Below are 19,341 nucleotides of genomic sequence, written 5' to 3'. Positions count from 1 at the left end.
TTGTTGAAGAGACCTAGGTCCATATTCCAAACTTGACTGCTATGAGTGACCTATGAATCTGTATTGTGAGCAACACTTAAGAAGAGTACTGGCCATCCTGGGGCTGGCGCATCATACCATGAGAGCTCTGCACAGTAGGCTGTGATCTGCAAGGAAGGGATTGTCCAGTGCTGCAGTTTCTCTCTTTTACTCAAACTGAGTTAACCAGCTTTGAGTGTTGTGCCTTTCTTACTGGGGTCCCAAAAGAACTGGCACCTCTTTTTTGCAGCACTTTATGCTAGGTGGAAAGTTGGAATCTGCTTATTCATGCAACTAAAACTGACAATCTTGCTCCTTCCTGATATCCTGGAATTGTTTATTTCTGTCAGTAGGGCTATGTAATATAGCACTTGGCAGTTTGTCAGCATAGTGTGTCTTTGTGGGAGGGTTGATTTCGCAAGGGAAGGCATCAGGCTTAATGAGTGGGAGGGCCAGATCCTGGGATTTTCCAAGAAATTTTTTTCCATGTGTAATTTCCCATCTCGTGGAGGACAGTCCAGTCGAGAGAATAAAAGGCCGTAGTAAAGGCAGGGGATTACACAGTCCAGACACTTGGAGCTGAACTTAATCTTCAAGCCCATATTCAGCAACTTAGTGACGAAAAGTAGTCACCGAGAAATATCGCAGAGGACTTTTGCCACCTGGCCAACACAGCTACAACCTGTGAGTATAAATGGAGCGTGTTATTCTGTTTCGTTGCTCAGCTAAAGAAAACCTGATCAGATGAAATTCTGTGTTGGTGTTCTTTAAAAGCTGTTTATATTTAAAAGCTGTCTTGATATTAAGAACTGTTTTAAAATGAATTATTTTCTAAAAATAGAAATCTCAAGTCTTTAGAATAATTGCTAAGAAATATGTAGAAAGGATTGCATAGACAGTATATATTGACTTGTGAAAAGTCAATATTTGTTCCTTACAAATGTGTTCCTTTGATCTTTTGTAGCTGTCTGCTTAAAAGATAAAGAGAAGAGAAGAGAAAACTCTCAGAAACATGATTTGCTCGTGGCTCCTATCTCTTCTTGCTTATGGTGAGTGTGTATGTCTTTGTAGTAGACTAGTTGGATGGTAATATTAGTATGACTGTTCTGTCTGAACTCAGAATCAAACAGAACTTTTGAACCTGACCTAATTATCCTGAGGCTACATTCAGATAGAGGAACCCTAGCTGCAATGACACGTTTCCCTGCTTGTCTATCAAATACATAATTGGCTCCTACCGTTTGCTGTGAAGTCTGCAAAGCTGTGCGTGATCAGACAGTTTTGCAGGCTGAAGACCCCTGGACTTGATGCTGACATGCCTGTTCCAAAGCTTTCCAGTTAATTGTCTATAAACTTCCCACTACTTTTTATGCAGCTTCAGATATTGACAAGTTTGAAATATTTATAGAGCTTCATATATCTGCTTCTAGAGAGAGAGGAGGGAAAAAGTCAAACACCAACTTCTTGACTTGTTTTTGTTCCAGGGCTTATGATACCGCAGGGAGTGAATTGTTGGACATACCATTATTCAGACACCAACATGACCTACAGGGAAGCAGAGCTGTGGTGCAAAGAGAGGTATACTAACATGGTTGCCATTCAGAATAAGGAGGAAATCAACTATCTCAATAAGGTCTTACCCTTCAATCCGGGTTACTACTGGATTGGAATCAGAAAAATTAATGAGGTATGGACCTGGATTGGAACTAACAAAGTACTCACAGAAGAGGCAAAAAACTGGGCTTCGGGTGAGCCAAATGGCAGAGGGAACAACGAGGACTGCGTTGAAATCTACATCAAAAGAGGGAAAGATGATGGCAAATGGAATGATGAGAAATGTGAGAAAAAGAAGGTCGCCTTGTGCTACACAGGTATGGTATATAAAGGAGATAATAATGTGGCTTTGTGGAGATGAGATGGGAGGGGGGATGAGTTATTTAATCTAGTCTTACACATTAACTGCCTGACCCTGTAAACACTTGTACACTTATCCTTATTTACGGGGCTGAGATTGTTCTCATTTTAAGAGCTGGATTGATCTCACTTACCTTTTAGCTCCCAGAATATTGTACATCTGTTCTGAGCAAATCAGCAGCCTACTTCTATAACCAGTGGAGAAAAAGAGGCTCTTCCAGATGATGACTTTCATCCCAGTCTCAAGTGGGTGCCTCAGCTAGATAAGAATGGCCCTTTTGGAGGTGTCTGTCTGCTGACTAGAGACCACTGGATTAGATTAGACACTTCGTGTAGAGGTAGCTAACGATAGGTAAAAAAATAAATAAATAATCCAAGTGAAGTATCAGCCAAATTAGAGCTGTGGTGAATTTGTTGAGGGTTTCTACCTGCCCCATGGTATATTGTTCTTTTTGCATTTTAAATATTGCTAATATCCACCTGAGAACAAGTAGACATGAGGTTTCCTGCCGGTAGAATCCTTTCACTGTGAGCTAGTCTGTCAAAGGGAGTGTTTTCTGAAATGCTTCTGTGAAAAGATAGGGTAATCTTATGTGCCCAAGACCTTTCTTATCTTTTGATCTACAAAGTGCTTTAGTGCCAGGAAGATGATCAAAGCACTAGCCAGGTTTCATTAGTAATTAATTTGCTGTATTGTTTTCTTTTTTATTTTTTCCCAGCATCTTGCAACCCATCTCTCTGCAGTGGCCGTGGAGAATGCATAGAGACTATTAACAATCACACCTGCCATTGTAACCCTGGATTCTATGGGCCTGAATGTGAGTTTGGTAAGTTTACTCCACCCTGCTTTCCAACCAGGGCGATATTCATGCTAGCTGGTGTTCAGTTTGGCTTTCTGATTTACCTGCCCAGTCAATGAAACTAACTGTGTACCTTCTTGTGTTTCTTTGAAGTTAAGAGTTGTGATCCACTGGAGAAACCTGATCATGGGAGCCTCGAGTGCAACCATCCATTGGAGAACTTCAGCTACAACTCATCCTGCACCATTCAGTGTGATGAAGGCTATGAACTGACTGCATCGGAATCTGTATTCTGTACCTCTTCTGGGGTCTGGTCTGCCCCTCTTTCAACATGTAAAGGTGAGTTTCTCGAGCAGTGACAGATGCTGCTTTGTTAGTAGACACCAATTAAATTCTGGTCCATTCCTTTGTAATTAATTATGTGGTGAAGGTGCTGTTTATTGTAGCACACAGTTCTCTTTGTTCCTGAAGAGATGAAAGGGGCAGGATGAATGTTTTGGTCCTGGCCTAGATTTCCTTGTAGGGAAAGACTTTCCCACCTCTTACTGGGGCAGAGGGAATGGAGGTGATCTCCCTGTGAAACTGCTCACAACAGGCCAGTTGCACCTGCTGTACAAATTATTTTTTGAGGGGTTGAGCTTAGAATAAGCATCAAACATCAAAAATGGGAAAATTTTAGATTGTAACTAGTTGCTGTCATAAGCTGCAGATGAATTTACACCCTTGCCTTAAGAGTCAGTCTTCCATTTTGAGATCTTTTCACTCCTATCTGCTTCATGAAATGGCAGCATGGTAGATCTACAGCTGCTTCCATTTAGTGGGTATGTTGCTGTTTCAGGAAAGAAAAACACTTTATGGTATGTTCCAAGCTAAGCTCTGTGCTATCTCTTATGCTTTTCAGCTGTGACCTGTCCTGCCTTAGAAGTGCCTGCTCACGGTGCTGTGAACTGCTCCCATTCCTCTGTGGAGCTCACCTGGGGTACCACCTGCGAGTTCACCTGTGACGAAGGATTTGCCCTGGCAGGACCAGCCATGCTGCAGTGTGGGTCTTCTGGGACCTGGGACAGGCAGCAGCCATCCTGTGCAGGTACTTTGCCTTCTCCCAGCTCAGCTGAGCACTTGGGGATTGTCAGCACTGGCATGCTGAATTCCTGAGGCATCTGTACTGATGGCTGTTATGATGTGTTGCAGCTGTGAGGTGTCAGGCTGTAACCTGGCCAGAAGAAGGCTTTGTGACCTGTGACCACGATCCTGCGGACCTCACCTATCGCTCGCGTTGTGATTTCCAGTGCAGCAAGGGCTATGTTCTGGATGGCCCATCCAGCATCGAGTGTGCAGCGCAGGGACAGTGGTCAAAGCCACTGCCAAAATGCAAAGGTAAGAATTACTGGGTTGGAAATCTTCAATTAAAGCTTAGTGTAGCTCACAGTTTGAAAAGACTGCCTCATTCGAGTGTAGTCAAGGAGTAAAAGTCATCCCCAGCATGTTTATAGCACTTTTCATAAGTAGCTCTGAAGATGGGGATCATTGAGGCTTTTGTATTAAAGAGGAAACAGCAGTGCAGGGTGACAAGCGGTGCTCAGGAACTGTGTCACTAACGCATTTGATAACAGGCTTCAGCAGTGGAGCTTTCTGATAGGAACTATTTATTCCCTACTCTTCAAATGGGACCCAGTGTCTGTTTATGCAGTCCATTTGTGGAGTAGAAGAGTATAATCTGGAGCCAGTCTCAGTATCGCTTGCATGTTTTAGGTGCATGTCCAAGGGTTCTGGCTGCACTGTGCAACATGCTGAAATCCCTGCTTCCTGAGGCACTGCTGGGTCTGAACAGAAGTATCATGGCTCTGCTGGGGACAGCTCCAGGCAGGGCATGTCCTCTTGTCAGCTCAAAGAAGAGTGTTTATTTTGACCTGCTCTAAGCTAAACTCTGTGCTATCTCTCATGCTTTTCAGCTGTGACCTGTCCTGCCTTAGAAATGCCTGCTCATGGTGCTGTGAACTGCTCCCATGACTCTGCGGAGCTCACCTGGGGTACCACCTGCGAGTTCACCTGTGACGAAGGATTTGCCCTGGCAGGACCAGCCACGCTGCAGTGTGGGTCTTCTGGGACCTGGGACAGGCAGCAGCCATCCTGTGCAGGTACTTTGCCTTCTCCCTGCTCAGCTGAGCACTTGGGGATTGTCAGCACTGGCATGCTGAATTCCTGAGGCATCTGTACTGATGGCTGTTATGATGTGTTGCAGCTGTGAGATGTCAGGCTGTAACCTGGCCAGAAGAAGGCTTTGTGACCTGTGACCACGATCTTGGGGATCTCACCTATCGCTCGCGTTGTGATTTCCAGTGCAGCGAGGGCTATGTTCTGGACGGCCCATCCAGCATCGAGTGCGCAGCGCAGGGACAGTGGTCAAAGCCACTGCCAAAATGCAAAGGTAAGAATTATTGGGTTGGAAAATATACTTTCTTGTTGCTGGACAGCACACTGAAATCTGCCTTCCTATAGAGTCCTGTCTCCAAGCTAAACTCTGTGCTCCCTCTCATGTTTTCAGCTGTGTCTTGCGCTGCCTTACAAATGCCTGCTCTTGGCTCTGTGAATTGCTCCCATCCCAGACTCAAATGAATTTGAAAATGCAGTGTACATCTCATAGTGCAAAAAATAGGGCCAAAGACAGGAAAGCCATTAACTTTAAGTATTTCTTTCTGTATTTCAGTTGTACAGTGTGAACCGCTGAGCTCTCCTGAGAAAGGCTCTATGGATTGCTCACATGGTGGCGGGAACTTCACATACAATACAGCCTGCCACTTCAGCTGTCTAGAAGGATGGAGACTCAATGGTTCTCATGTTCTTGAGTGCAGTCATTCTGGAAACTGGAGTGCTAGTCCACCCACCTGTGAAGGTATTTGACCTGTGAATAGCCACAGAGAGGAGGGGGCACTGGGTTTTTAGTCAAATGAGGAATGGAAGGGCAGAGGAGGTGACACATACCAGTGAGCTAGAACTTCTATTGAAGTCCATAAAATAAAACCTAGCAAAAACTCTCAGTATGTTTTTCTGAAAATACAAGAGGGAAAAATTCCTTAAAGGTCTTGGTGAAAAATGTTGATTTCTTATCCAAGAACAAAAGCTGCAACCTGATTTGGGGTTGATTTGTTTGGTTTTTAATTAAAATATTTCTCATGTTGAGCTTTTTCTGTATGAATAAAGAAAGAAGTGTTTCTAGAGAAACAGAAGCTTGTGGGGAAATCTGCATTCATAACTCTATTTCTCAGTGGGAAAGCTTATAGATTTGTTAATTTGGTGTGATAGTTTCTTGGGTGAAATACTCAGCCAAAAGATCCCACAGAGCTTTTCTGTCAAAGGCTGTAATTTTACAGGACAGAAGTCTCAGTCTTGCCTTCCCATTCAAGGCAGTAAGAGCTCTGTCCTTGTCCTCAGTGCGAACTTAGCCTGCCTGAAATGCTTTTGCTTGAGGACCTAAAAGCTCAACTCCAATTTATTTGCTTGAGCAGAATTTAAATTCTTGAGTAATTTCATTGATCACAATGGGGTTGCTCAAGGAGACAGAGAGCACAGTGGGAATTAAAATCTAAATGGAAACATAAAAAATAAAAGATGAGAATAAACTGTCATGTGAGGCTGGAGGTTAGACAGACCCTGGTACAGCTATCTTGCCACGCCTTTGGCAATGGGTGGGATAAGTTTTAGTATGCAGCTTTTTACCTTGTGGACATGATATGTCCTGTCTCAGCAAGGGAAAACTTAAGGCTTAGAAGCTGCAATTCCAGTTCTTCTTGAAAAGCACAAGGAAAAGGAGCAAGGTGCAGGGGGGCTTCAAAGATCTTGCACATCTCGTGATCTCACTGAAACTTTTTCATCCTTTCAGCCTCCGATCAAGTCAGCTATGTCTCTGTGGGCATAGCAGCCACAAGTGCATCTCTGTTGTCCACGGCATCATTCCTCCTTTGGCTTGCAAGACGTTTCCAGAGAAAAGGTGAGCAATTGGACTGGGTCCACTGGTTTTATTTACTTTCCTGAAAAAAATTCAGTGGAGGAAAAAAATCCTCCTCCACAACCCCATACCTTGCTTTTTTGAAAACCTGAAAATTTCCATTCTTAAACAAATTCCAAAATAATTTTCAAGAAGCCTGCCTGCATGTCATGTTTTGGTTTTGGATGGAATTTAAAAATAAAAAATTGTAAACCCCAAATGTTTAAGAAACAAGAACTAGAAAAAACTCCAGCATTCTATTTACCAGTACTGTCAGGGAAAGTGAATGGAAATTTGGGGTGAGCTAATAACAACACAGTAATATTTGCCTGTAAGATTTGTTGTAGATAATGGCTTTTTATCAGATATTCAGAAATTAAAGGGTGTTTTAGTAGAAGAAAATCTTGCATGAGGGGGCTTTCATCTTGAAATGCTAATACTTTTTCTTGTTCTTCTCGCAGCAAAGAAATTTACTCCTTCCAGGTAAGTTGTGTCTCAAAAAGCAGCATGAAAAACACAGCAATCACTTTGCTAAAATCCAGTTGATATAAACCAGTTGTCATTAAAGTACTTTTCATTTCTATTGTTTATAGTAGCTGCCAAAGCCTCACCATTGAAGGCAGTTTCCAAAGCGCTGGCCAGAATGTCTGACTCCAGGCATTTCAGGTAAGCACATGAGATAGCTGCACGAATAAACTCTTCCTTTCAATCACACAAGCAATCAATCAGAGCTACTAATTGCTATACAATTGCTGAAATAGCAATATGGCATTTTGGGTATATAATATGCATCTCAGCATTGCATGAAAGTTACTAACAAGATCGATGGATTTATTGCTTTAGAAATGGTTATTCAGCTCCTCAAGGATGATTGTGCTTAGCATTCTGTCCAGCCACATATAGCATCAGGAGCAGTTTTGTGCATTTTTGCTACCTGCTGCATACAGAATTCCTCTGAAATGAGCATACATACAAATCTATGCCAATTTTCCCATTTATAGAGGAATTTTGTTCTCTCTGCAGGAGTTGAAGTCATCTTTACTTAACGTCTCAGATTTCCAGAGAATGAAACTGCATGCAAATGAGCAGCTGTCCAGATGTTTTTACCTCTTGCTGACAAGATGATTGACCTTGGGTATTGCTCAGAAATTTTTAACTCAAGCTGTCTGGTATTTCCACTGAAGACAAGCAGAGAGTAAAACTCTGGCCTTCTGGCAAAATACTGTCTACGTTCAGTCATGTAGTTATCAGAACTGGGAGCTTGCCATCTCTTGTCCAGATGGTGAGCAAATAGTAAGCTGCTGCCTAAAGAGGAGGCTGGTTTCTCCTCTGGTCTAGTCAAAGGTACCTGGGTAAGGTGAAGACATGCATTATTTCACATCACTTGCTACACTGCTGGAGATGTCTTCTCTAGAGACATATGGGTTACACTTACGGAAACAGAACAATTGAGATCAAAAAATATTCACTGAATAGTTTTGAAACCATTGATCTGGTTTCTTGTTGAATCCAGTTTATTTTAAGAGGATGTCCTAGTCAATAAATATGCCTGTAGTGATATGGGCAATTATTTGGGTTTCTGCTGCATGTCCCAGAAAGCTTAGGGGCTTTAAGCTTTCTTTTTTAGCACTAGGAATTGTGCTTATATTTGGTGCTCTTGTTTCTGAACGCAGCAAGTAGATCTGAAATGATCTCATCCCTGTGGGATTCTGCACTGTAATACAGGTGTATACATAAATATTTAATTGTGCAGTTTTAACTGTGGATGTTTTTGTCCTGTTAATTGTAAATGTGTGGTAAAATAACCTGCTCCTGAGTAGGTCTGTGGCCATTGATCTGGGTCTAGGTAATTTAAAAATAAGTCAAGAGATGTTTGTAAGGATTTAATGCCTGTGTATTATTTACAAATCAAATGGAAGTGTGAAAGTTGTATATATGTATTGCAAGTATGAGTTATTAAACTGAGGACTTTAAATGATAAGGTCTTTCTTAATAAGTTATGTTTAAGTTATAATTGTAAATTAAGGATCTCTGACTTAGAATCTGATATGTATTGTCCTATTTGTAGCATTATTTAATAAAATGTTTTAAATATAACTCTCCCTTTCTGGAAGTGTAAGTCATTTAAATATTTAAACCAGCACTGTGGATACGGCTTCAGCAGCAGAACAGGGGAAGACTGGCTAAACAGCAAGGCTGTGCCCCTGCTTTAGCTTTCCCTGTTTTCAGAGCAGTCAAGGGAAGAGCAGCCAGCAGATGGCACTGACTGCCTGGGAGCTGGCACTGCCAGAGCTGGAGCCCAAAGCAGCATCCCTCAAAAGTCCCGAAAAGACAGAGGAAGGCTCAGCCATGTGCCCGGTAAAGCAGATGCCAGGACTAGCAGTGAGCTTTGCGAGAGGCATGCTCAGGAGCGAGAGGAAAGCAGAAAGAGGAGCAAGTAGGTAATCATGGTGCACTGTTAAGAACACAAACCTTTCAGCCTACGCAGGTCTTTTGCAGACCTTTCTGCTGGGAAGTTATCTGAGGACTAGGAGACCCTGGACTAACAGGAGAAAACACAGCTCTGGGGAATAGTGGTGACTGCTGTCTAGGGACCTCCACTCCCACCCTGGCTTGGGCTGTAGCCAAAGGCTCTGCCATGGGCTAGTGCTGGCCAGGTGCCCACAATGGTCCAGCACTCCTGTGGCCGCCCTTCCCCAACCCCTGACACTGCCAAGGAAACTGCTCTCTGGCTCTCCTTAGCTGCTGGCAGTAGCCAGCCCTTGATGATAAACTAGAAGACGCATTCCTGCCCTAGGCAAGGCTCAAGAGAAGCCGTCAGGCCTACGAGCAAGGCAATCAATTAAGAAGTGCTGTGCCACAGTGAACAGGGCCCATTGCTGTTTATCCCAAACCGATTAACGAAGGGAGAGCGGCTGTCAGCGCTTCCCCCGCCTTGACAAGGTGGGGGCCCAACCGTGTGAGCAGATGTAGAGCAGTAATCCTTGAGGTTCCCTGAGGGGACATAGAGATTAGCCCGAAACGCCCTGCTCTGAATCCCTGCAGGAGCTGTTTTGAGAGCTAAAAGACCACATGGGTCCCCCAGCCTGTCCTTGTTGTTGTCCTCTATATGCATGGCCCTGTAGCATCCTATGGAGAGAGCTGCTCAGGCCAGCATGGCTCCCACCCTGCTGCAGTCAGGGCAGCCCAACTTCCCCTTTCCCAGGACCCGACCGGAGCTGGTGCTTCTGGGAGGTTTCCCTGGGACCTTAGAAAGACTTTATTGCCAGAAAAAGAGACTATAGAATTATCCCCTTTCTTTCTTCAAACCTTCATCCCTTGTGACTTCCAGAGGCAGCAGGAGTGAGAGCACATTTGAGTGAGATCGATCCTCTCTCTCCCATATATCCCTTAGACCAGCCAAAGACTCCCTGGCATCTCCTTTCTTTTGTTGACTTATGGGTTACATCTATCCTCATAGTTAATGTTAGTCCAGGGCACAGGCAAAACCCTAGCCTGTGCTTGTCCACGTTGCTTGATTCTTGGTCCTTTCCTGGCACTGTTTTTTCCTGTGTCAGGATATGACTTACCATTTATGATGGCATGGTATATCCAGGCCTTTAGGATCTTCAGGAAGTAATTTTATTTGCAGTGGATGTGTCTCTGTTGAGCGATGGTGAACGTAGCTCTTCAGTTGTTTGCTATCTGTATTGTTCCCGTGCTGGCGAGAACGGCCATGGGAACACTTGCTGCCAGGCAGTCTTTTAGAAACTGTGTTATATCACTCCCCTAAATGGTGCGGTGCTGTGCAACCACCAAAGGGCCACAGGGGCTTTGTTGGAGAGAATTTCCTTCTTTTCTATTGTCCCATTTCCCTTAAATTCCTCAGCTCTCCTTGGGCCTGGGGCATTGTTTAGAATGGGATCTGTGTTTTGCCTGGCATCTTATTTCGGAGCAGATGTCTGCTTGAGCCGTGACCTATGGAAGCTGTGAAGGTGACATTAACTGGGAGGCACGCATGTCCTTTCACGGTTCTGCGTGTTTGCTGCTTGGCAAGGGGATGGTTTTCGCGGTGTAACATAACACATTGGATGAACCAAGCTGCTGGTGGGGCGTTAGCTTTTTACATCTGCAGTCTGACAGAAGGAGACTTAGAAACAAAATTTCAGTTGAAGTCTCAGACAGACTGGTAGTGCTTGATTTGGCGTAGGTATCTCTGTGGCCCTCGGTGATATGGATGGTATTAGCCCTACCCAGACTGGGTTCGTGCCTTCTGTTTTCATTAGCAATTAGCCATCAAACAAGCAGTCTTTCACCAGGCCTTGGCTGAAGTAGCCTTCCAGAGCTCCAGTTTTCAAGGGCTGGATTGGACCCAGCATGTGGCCAGCCGTTCTTCACTCATGAAGATAGGTCACTGCTACTGGCTCGGGAGACTGCAGGTCTTTGCAGCTCCTTGCGTGCTGTGCTGAGGGCTTTGAAGCAGCAGCTCTCACAGGAGCTGGTGTAGTGATCAAATCACTAACTTGCTCAGCTCCTGCTCTGGGAGCTGTCAGAGGGTATTAGGGCTAGGAAGCCAAACTGCAACATATTCAAGCCTCTGTGAGTCTGTTTTCTGTCCTGAGTCATGCTTCTGTTTAAATTCCTCTGGTTCTTGGGAAGATTCCCTGGGACTCACAACTCTTATCAAGTGAGAAATACAGCATGGGCTTGCACACTGACAGGCAGGCCATCTTCTTGCTGGTAGTGGGCAGCAGAAGCTTGGTGGAGGGCACAAAACGTCGCATTGGGGCCCTGCCTGTCATAGTACTTGCACAGTTGTACTATGGAGCTCTCTAGCCTGGTTTAGGGCCTCTCTCATGACACCTTTAGGGTGAGACAAACAAAACTGCAGGCTAGATTTGACCCGTGGAGTCTCAGCCTGCTGGATGGTCACAGCTACTCCCTGGCACAATTAAATCTCACCTAGAAGGGAGGCAGACTTGGCCAACACAGTTCAGCTGTGGCTCCAGTGGTGAGAAAGAAATCCACAGCCCGGAAAGTGTTTCCACAGCTGATGATGGCCAATGCTTTTTCCAGCTTGGATAAGCTGCTGCCAAGAACAGGACAGTGTGCAAAAAGCAAAAATGCCTCCTCAGCAAGGCAGCAGATGCCCCTGGGCAGCTGCCAGCAGGTTTTCTACCTGCCTTTCCACTTCAGGGAAGGACATTCCCTGAAAAGCCCAACAGTTGCTTTGACTTTCAGCCTGGGCCAAGTGGGACCTTCATCAACTTCTCGCCTTGCCAGCTGCCATGAAAGCAGCAATGGCAGGTGTGAAATTGCAGGTGACTTGCTTGCTTCTGGCACTCCAGTGCTGTCATTTTGGGTTTTGACAGCCTCTGAGTGGGCAGGAAGAGGGAATTGCACTGAATCCATGCCTTCTGGAGCTGGTCTTGGGTCATGGAGCTCATGGGTGGAAGGAAAAGTACTAAAAGGGAGCCAGGAAACACTTTGTTCAGGTCTTATTCCACAGGATGATTTCTGGGAAAGGAGGGGCTGCAATCAGGCAGGATGTGCTCACCTTGGAATGTCGGGAAATCAAGCCCAGCCTGGCCTACACTAAGACGAAAATGCAGCGCAGCCCACGCTGCATGAAACAGTGATGTCCCTGTTTCACCTTATCTCATGTCAGCGCAGACAATCCAGATAATATGACAGTCAGACATGATGAAATGCCAGCGTCACATGAACAACTAAGCCCTCCCATGGGGAAATGATACGGTTTGAGCAGGAAGACAGTGGCAGTAGTCCTAGAAAGCCTATCCTAAGACAGAGAGAAAGGGCCCTCTCCAGTTCTTGCTCTATTTCCTCCTCCTCCCTTGCCTCAGTTGATCCCAGGGAGCCCAGCTTGGTCCTTGGGTGGAGAGCTGGGGATGCTGTCTATGCCATGGGGCTGTTCCCAGACTGGAGTCTGATCCGGATGGCCCTCAAAGGCAGCAGAAGAAAGCTTTGCAAACAAGTTGGGAACTGCTGGGTGGTTGTCAAGAGAATGGAAAAGATCTTTGATACTTTATAGCAAATAATTTTTGACCAGCACAACTCCTGCAAAGAACTGGATGCAGCAGAGGCTTTTCTACTCTGTCAAACACACTTGTGGGGGAAAAACACACCTGTGTCAGTCACCTCTTGCAAATAAAGGCAGTGGATTTGGCTGAAGCACTTGACATTGATGAAGTAGTCATCATGGACTCATGCAGGAGAGAGAAAGGAGACTGCCCATGTTCTCCACTGCTCTTCCTCTTTTCCTGGAGGGAAGAGCAGCTCCATCTCTGTTTTGCAAGATCCTTCTTGCCTGCCAATTGTGCTCTTCTCCCTGACTTTTTTTTTGGTGGGGGCAGAGCCTGGGGTATAAGTAAGAGACCCTGGCCACGTGGCCTAAGAAGGAACAGTGGCAGTTTGCATAGTGTAGTCAATTGGTAAAGCCACAGTGAATTTTGCACGCAGTACTCACATATGCAGAGTTTGCTCAGGCTGGTGGTTTATTTGCACTAAAGATGGGCCAGCCGTTCACCAGAATGTATTTGTCACACTGCTCTTTTGAACTGGGGCAGATGGATATTGCTGCTGAGGTCAGTACAGATTGCTTTGATTCATTTTCTCTTCCCTCTATTAGTTCTTTCTTCAGGAATATTCAGTGCCCTGTAATTTCCCGCCCCCCCCCCCCCCTCCCCAGCAGAAGATTTATCTTCTGCTCAGAGTAGAATAAAATCCTAGCTGATGTGCCAGGAGAAGAGCACTTGGGACATTAAAAAATCCATGACTTTCCTAAAACTGAGTTTAAAATCCAGATTTTAAAAACATACTGGACATAAGCAGTTGCTTGTAAAGTAACTGTAATTACTTACAAATAAACATCTGTCTCGCTGAAGTCATGTAAGTGCTGAAAAGAAATCAGATATAGAGCACCCTCTTCTCCACACTGCAGTTCATTCATTTTGACTGCATTAAATTCAGCAGCAATTCCTTTAGGTGATGACAGAATTGTTTCAGGTGCTCCCAGATGAAGCTAATAACACGCATACACACGTGACTACATGCACAGGTACAATGGGTCAGTCAATGTTTTTGTTTTGTCACTTTTGCTTCCTGTTTCCTTGCACATACACAGGGCAGATTTTCGTTCTCAGACTTTAAATGGAGAATGACCCTTTGCAACATCCTTCCCCATCAGTTAAGAGGGAGCAAGTCTTGCAGGTCAGACTTTTGGTGACAGGAATTGGTGGTAGAGACTCCACAGACTTCTAAAGTGCTTTATTCATGTTCTAGCATGAGAAGAGGAAACAAAGATGGCTGGAAACAGTTACTCTTTGACTCTTTTTTTTTTTGTGGTGTTGGCATTGAGGTGTAGATCCAGAAAGAAATTCTGCCTCAGAGAAATGCACCGCACAAAGATGAACCATCTGTTTTGGAGGAGTTTGGGGAACGTGGACTCCACCAGACTATGCAATGAACAAAACTAACTCTGAAGATGAGGTTTCTCCCTGAACTTGCACCCGAGGAAAGGACTTGTCAGAGAATGCTAGGAAACAGGATTTGAGAAGCCCTGAGAAGTCGCCTGTGCCACACTGTGAGTGACAGCACTGCAGGTTGAAGTTGGTGCTGTGCATCCCATGTAAAACACTGGGACTCTCCAGATGGATCCCAGTGTAGTGGCACCTCGTGTCTGCAAGGATGGTCCAGGCAACCTCAGGGATTTGGGTGCATAGGTTCTGGACAACAGGGCAGATTTGGTGTCTGAATCAAGTCAACTATTTCAGAAATCCCAAGCTGAGGATATTACCTCTTTTAACATTGAAGCTGTGGCCTGGAAAAATGAGCACTAAGTTTGATTTCTCAGCACTGCTGACAGCTAAGTAAGTCTGGGAAAATCATGCCTCTATCTTGGTCTAAAACATATTGCTACTGAACTCCTTAGAGAAGAGCTCTGGGATCTTTCCTGGAAGAGCAGAGGACCTGCACCAGGGCATGGCAACCTGTCCTGTTCTTGTGCTCCTGCCCTCTCCGTCTACTGCTGGACACAAGGCCAAACACGCCTTCGCTCTTATCTGGGACAGCCATCCTTCTGTTCCTGTGTCTAGAGTGAGAAAATCTAAGCCTTCGAGGTGTTTGGATACTGTAAGAACAGGTGCAATAGGGGACCTAAAAAAACAAGAGATCAGAAAACATATGGGACTGCCCTAGCTCTTAATTAACCTAATTGCTGTAGCTTCCACAAAGGTTTGCATGTTTGCCTAGCGTGTTGTTTCCGGTGCAGACAAGCACTGGTCCCTGTGATAGAGTGCAGACACAGTAATGCTATCAGCAGCCCCTTCCTTCCCAGAAGCACCAGATCACCTCCATAAAATCCAGCTGGTGGGCCCAGGGTGCAGGTCCTCATGCCCTGCCCTCTGAAGAGGTGCTGTAGGCTTCTCTGGAGAGAGAGTGGGGTTGAGGAATGGGTTTTCAAAGCTAACAAGGGTTATTGCAGCCCAGGGGTTTGACTTGTCTGTCTGTCCTCCATCACAGGATGTTATTTGCTGATTGCTGCTGCAGGGGCAATGAGTCATTCAGGCTGCGTGTGGTTGGCTGATAAATGTATTGAGCCTGCTCACCTGCATGTTCGATGGCACAGTAAAACCATCAGATATTTATAGAAAGAAATTGTGTCCTGACTCGAGAAAAGAGAACACTCTAAATGGTCTTTGGTTAAAGAGCACGGCTGGGCTGTAATACTTTCTTCAGGACTTCAGACCAAGGGAAAGAGTAGTCAAGAATCTTTACTAAACTCTTTTGATGCTCAGACAACAGCATGTTGTGGTTTGTTTTGGTTTTTTTTTCATTTCAGAGTCACTCTTCCTCACTGAAAGTATTTGGAGAACAAAGTCATCCCCACTTTAGTGAAATGTTTGTCTTTTCATGGAACTGAATGATATTTATCATTCATGGAACTGAATGATAAATAAAGCTGCTGTTCTAAAAATACTACAGATACATCAAAGTTTCCTGAGGTTCAGAGATGTCGTCTGACAGCAATCCTTGTGTTATGCTGCAAAGTGAAATTTGAAATCGTTTGTCCAGATGTCTGGTATAGAGCAGCCCAGCCGGACAGCCTGCTCTTTGTAAGGGAGCAACTAACCACCAGTTTCACTCCAGCAGAGCCCGGATCTTCTCTGAAGCTCAGGGGCTGGAGACTTGCAGCACAGCAGAAGGAGCTGTCTTGAGAGCTGCTGAGATGCTAGTGCGTGAGGAGAGAGGATGCAGTATCTGATCGGTGGGCACATCTTGTCTGGCTGGTCAAGCCAAATGTTTATCACCTTTGGATTCAACATGCTGCCCAAAAAGCAAACCAGACATGTAATGGTGTTGGCAATCTCTGTAGGAACCTCCTGTCTGCCAGATTCCCTTTCCCTGCCCTCCCAGCAGATGCCAGCTGGATTTTTGCTTTCTTTCATCCTATGATTGTGTTTCATCAAAGCAAGCACACTCAGGGGATGCAAAGCCCAAAGGCTTACTAAAATTAGGCCTGATCTTTGGTCCTGTTTGTAAGTTGTATCTAGTCATGGTGACGTCTGACATACAAACTGGCTAAAATCAGGGTTTGCAAGTCCTGAGTGCAGTTATGTTAAACGTCCTTTGGAGCTGCTGTGTGCCTGTTAGAACAAACCAGCAGCACGCAGGCATAGATCAAAGAGCTCCCGTGAAAGAGATTTCAACACAGACAAGCAGCCTACACTATCGAACTAGCTGACAAAGGAGAATCACGGGAGAAGCAGTGAGGGTAGGATTTTAACACAATCAAACCATGTTTGTATAGTGCCCGTGACTCAGTACTGGAGTCACACAGGTTTGCTATGGAGATCTCTAGGTCTTCTGCAAAAACAACAAATGAACAAAATGTTCATTCCCAATTAAGTTAATAGGGCTTAGTGGTTTGTGGTTTAGTGGATCTGAATCTTGCTAAAGCTTCCCTTCCCCCTTCTTCCCCTCAGAGCTACTTAAATAACAGTGGTTAATAAGAACGAATTATGAACTGCAGTTCAAACCCCAAAGCACGACCAGAATACGTTTGGAATGGCTGTATGAAATACCTTCAAAGAGGTGACGAACAAGTGGTGGCAAGGAGGGAGAACAAAAAGTATTATGTGGTTTGTAGGATTAGCTCACATGAGTTTTTCAATGGAGAGGGGAAGTATTGATGTCAGGTCTCTGGTCTGGCCGATTGCCTAACATGCCATAGAAATTGGTGCCCATTGTAGTGTTGTCCTCATACCTGGGCTAGAAGAGCATTCATTGGGTGCTGGATCTGAAATAATACATTATCCCAACTCTGGTCTGCTCTTTGACAACAAATTTGGTCTAGTTCATAGAATCGTAGAATCACTAGGTTGGAAAGGACCCACTGGATCATCAAGTCCAACCATAGAATCATAGAATCACTAGGATGGAAAAAAGTTTAGGTCTTCATGTAGTCCTGGATGGCCAGCAGCATTCTACCAGGCCTGTTCTCGACATGCCTGCTCTGAAATGGGCTTCTAAAGGGCATTTAGAACCAAGGCAAAACCGACCTCATTTTGCAGCAGCCTGGGTGCATCAGTGGTTTCCATTTCCCTGCTACGCAGTGTCCTCATATGCTGCAGCTTGTGAGAAGGAAATGGGTGCCCTGGGATGGAGCTCTGGTCTAGGATATCTTTGTGGGAACTGAAAAGAAGCAAGTCCAAAATAAATACAAGGAGGTGATTCTCCACTCTTCGTTCTGCTATCCTGGAGACTGCCCTTCCAGCAGCTCCCTCTCTGCCCCAGAGAGACAGAGGAGAAATCCTAGTGACAGCTCTGACTTAGGGTAAGGGGCAGCTTCTGGAATGGGCTCTATAGGCCAAAACCAGCATCTTGAACTTCACCTGAGAACAAATTGGCAATCAGGCCTAATGCACACACCCCCAAGAAGCTTTGCAAGGTATGCTTTTATTGTGACTCCCACTAGAAAGGTCTACAGCCTCAGATTTGACAAAGAGGCAAGAGCTTTTTTTTCCCCTCCTAACAAGGTTTCCTTCAAAATGGATCCACTGCTGAATCCCAAGTCTGCCTGGCATATTCCGGGGGACATCTGGCGTAAATTCTTCATTATTAGATTACATTAGTTGCAGCAATAATCATTCACATGGGATTATTACATCCAAGCTTGTCTCATTGTCTTTATCCTTTCACACATTGTCTTTCCTGGTTCCCCTTCAAAGGGCTGTTGTGAGTCTGTCGGAGCAAGAAATTAATTTGTTAGTAATTTATGCATCATTTCCTCCAGCCACATGTATTTAGGGCAAGATCAATAAAATATAATAAGGAAGCGAGTGGGTATTGTCACCGTGGGGCTAAAATAATTCCATTGGTATCACTGTAAATCCTCCCCTCACATGTGAAAACCTGCAGTCCTGCACATCATTTGCTAATTTTGCTAGGCTGTATCAACAGGACATTGATTGGGCTCCTCTGTGTGCTTGCAGCGTTCATGTCCTGCTACTTCTGCTCACAGCCATGCAAAGTGCTCTGCGTGGAGGTTTAAGATTTTGAAAGGGCAGTGTTTCATAGACTTCCTTCTGGCTCCTGCCATGTAATTAAAGCTGTGCCACCTAGCACCGCAGATTTGTTTCTGGAGTGGATCCATGCTCTGGCATCTGCTGTGAAACATTAGCATTAGGTCTGAGAAAGGGAAAGGGACAACAAGAGGGATCCAAGCACCACAGCTCGGAGCAGAGAAATCTTGCAGTCTGTAAGAACTGGGGAGGCAAACATGAGTGTGTCTGGAAGGTCAGTGGCAGGCTTGAGAGGATCTGGAGCCTCTGGCCAGTGTTATGACTGCTGGGCAGCCCCTCTTGGGTAAAAACAACAACAAAAAGGAGTTTAGATCCATCCTATCTGCGGCGGTGTAAGAATGTAAGAAGGGCAATGTTTGTGGGGAAAAGAGACAGCAGATAGAGCACACTGGATTTTAGTAGCTCCTAAAGAGGCTGAGAGCTGATGCCACAGGGTATCCTATCTTTCCATGTCTCTTTTCTTACCTCCTGGATCCAATCCAGACTACCTCGCAGGGTTTCCACTCCATGAGAGTTTGAATTTCAGGAATTTGTTGCAATTTCAGATTAAGAAATTCCTGAAAGTGCAAGCAAAGTCAAAGCAGCAGTTCAGTGCCCTTGCTAGCGTCCTGCCTGGACTCCCTGTGGCTGTTCATCCTGCAGGAGACGTCCCAGTGGTTGGCACTGATGTGGAAGGGCTGTATGGCCCACCTTGGCTTTAGTAATGCTCTGTCTGCTGATCTGAGGAGATGACAGCAACACAAAGGCTCCAATTTCTGAAAGCCTTTGGACAAAGAAGCCTTGAGATCACTCTGTAGTCTGGGATCTGCATGTTTTGTTGCTGTAAATGTGGAGAAATCTAGGAGAGGAAGGTGGTTAAAAGCTCCTAGCAAGTCTGACTCACATCCCAGAGAAATATTCTTTGTGCGGTTGGGCTGGGCAGGGCAGCACAGAGTGTACACCATGGGGCAGCGAAGTCAGTGCAATCCTGCCCTCCACAACCCCGGTGATGTTGACACAGCCTGAAGGGGAGCACAAAGGAGATGAGATCTGAGATTACCAG

At 45.1% G+C, this 19,341-nt stretch overlaps 1 protein-coding gene across 1 annotated transcript; it reads left to right on the top strand.

Moving 5' to 3' along the window:
• The first annotated feature begins 473 nt into the window (after positions 1 to 473).
• On the top strand, positions 474 to 8,781 carry LOC104058373 (E-selectin). The gene is made up of 14 exons (XM_054073658.1): positions 474 to 702; positions 983 to 1,067; positions 1,503 to 1,889; positions 2,652 to 2,759; positions 2,886 to 3,071; positions 3,634 to 3,819; positions 3,924 to 4,109; positions 4,685 to 4,870; positions 4,975 to 5,160; positions 5,440 to 5,625; positions 6,613 to 6,720; positions 7,179 to 7,200; positions 7,311 to 7,383; positions 7,741 to 8,781. The coding sequence occupies exons 2-13, from the start codon at positions 1,031 to 1,033 to the stop codon at positions 7,366 to 7,368; spliced, it is 1,836 nt and encodes a 611-aa protein (XP_053929633.1). The 5' UTR covers positions 474 to 702; positions 983 to 1,030; the 3' UTR covers positions 7,369 to 7,383; positions 7,741 to 8,781.
• The last annotated feature ends 10,560 nt before the right edge of the window (positions 8,782 to 19,341 follow it).

Source organism: Cuculus canorus, chromosome 8, assembly GCF_017976375.1.
Source record: "Cuculus canorus isolate bCucCan1 chromosome 8, bCucCan1.pri, whole genome shotgun sequence".
Lineage (NCBI taxonomy): Eukaryota > Metazoa > Chordata > Aves > Cuculiformes > Cuculidae > Cuculus > Cuculus canorus.
Note: the sequence above shows the minus strand (reverse complement) of the source record. Positions and strands in the feature narration are given on the sequence as shown.

Excerpts from the sequence above, each read along its gene's own strand:
- LOC104058373 (XM_054073658.1), top strand. The coding sequence starts at position 1,031 with ATGATTTGCTCGTGGCTCCTATCTCTTCTTGCTTATG. Across the intron at positions 1,890-2,651 it reads GGTCGCCTTGTGCTACACAG|CATCTTGCAACCCATCTCTC; the intron begins GTATGGTATATA and ends ATTTTTTCCCAG. Across the intron at positions 2,760-2,885 it reads TGGGCCTGAATGTGAGTTTG|TTAAGAGTTGTGATCCACTG; the intron begins GTAAGTTTACTC and ends GTTTCTTTGAAG.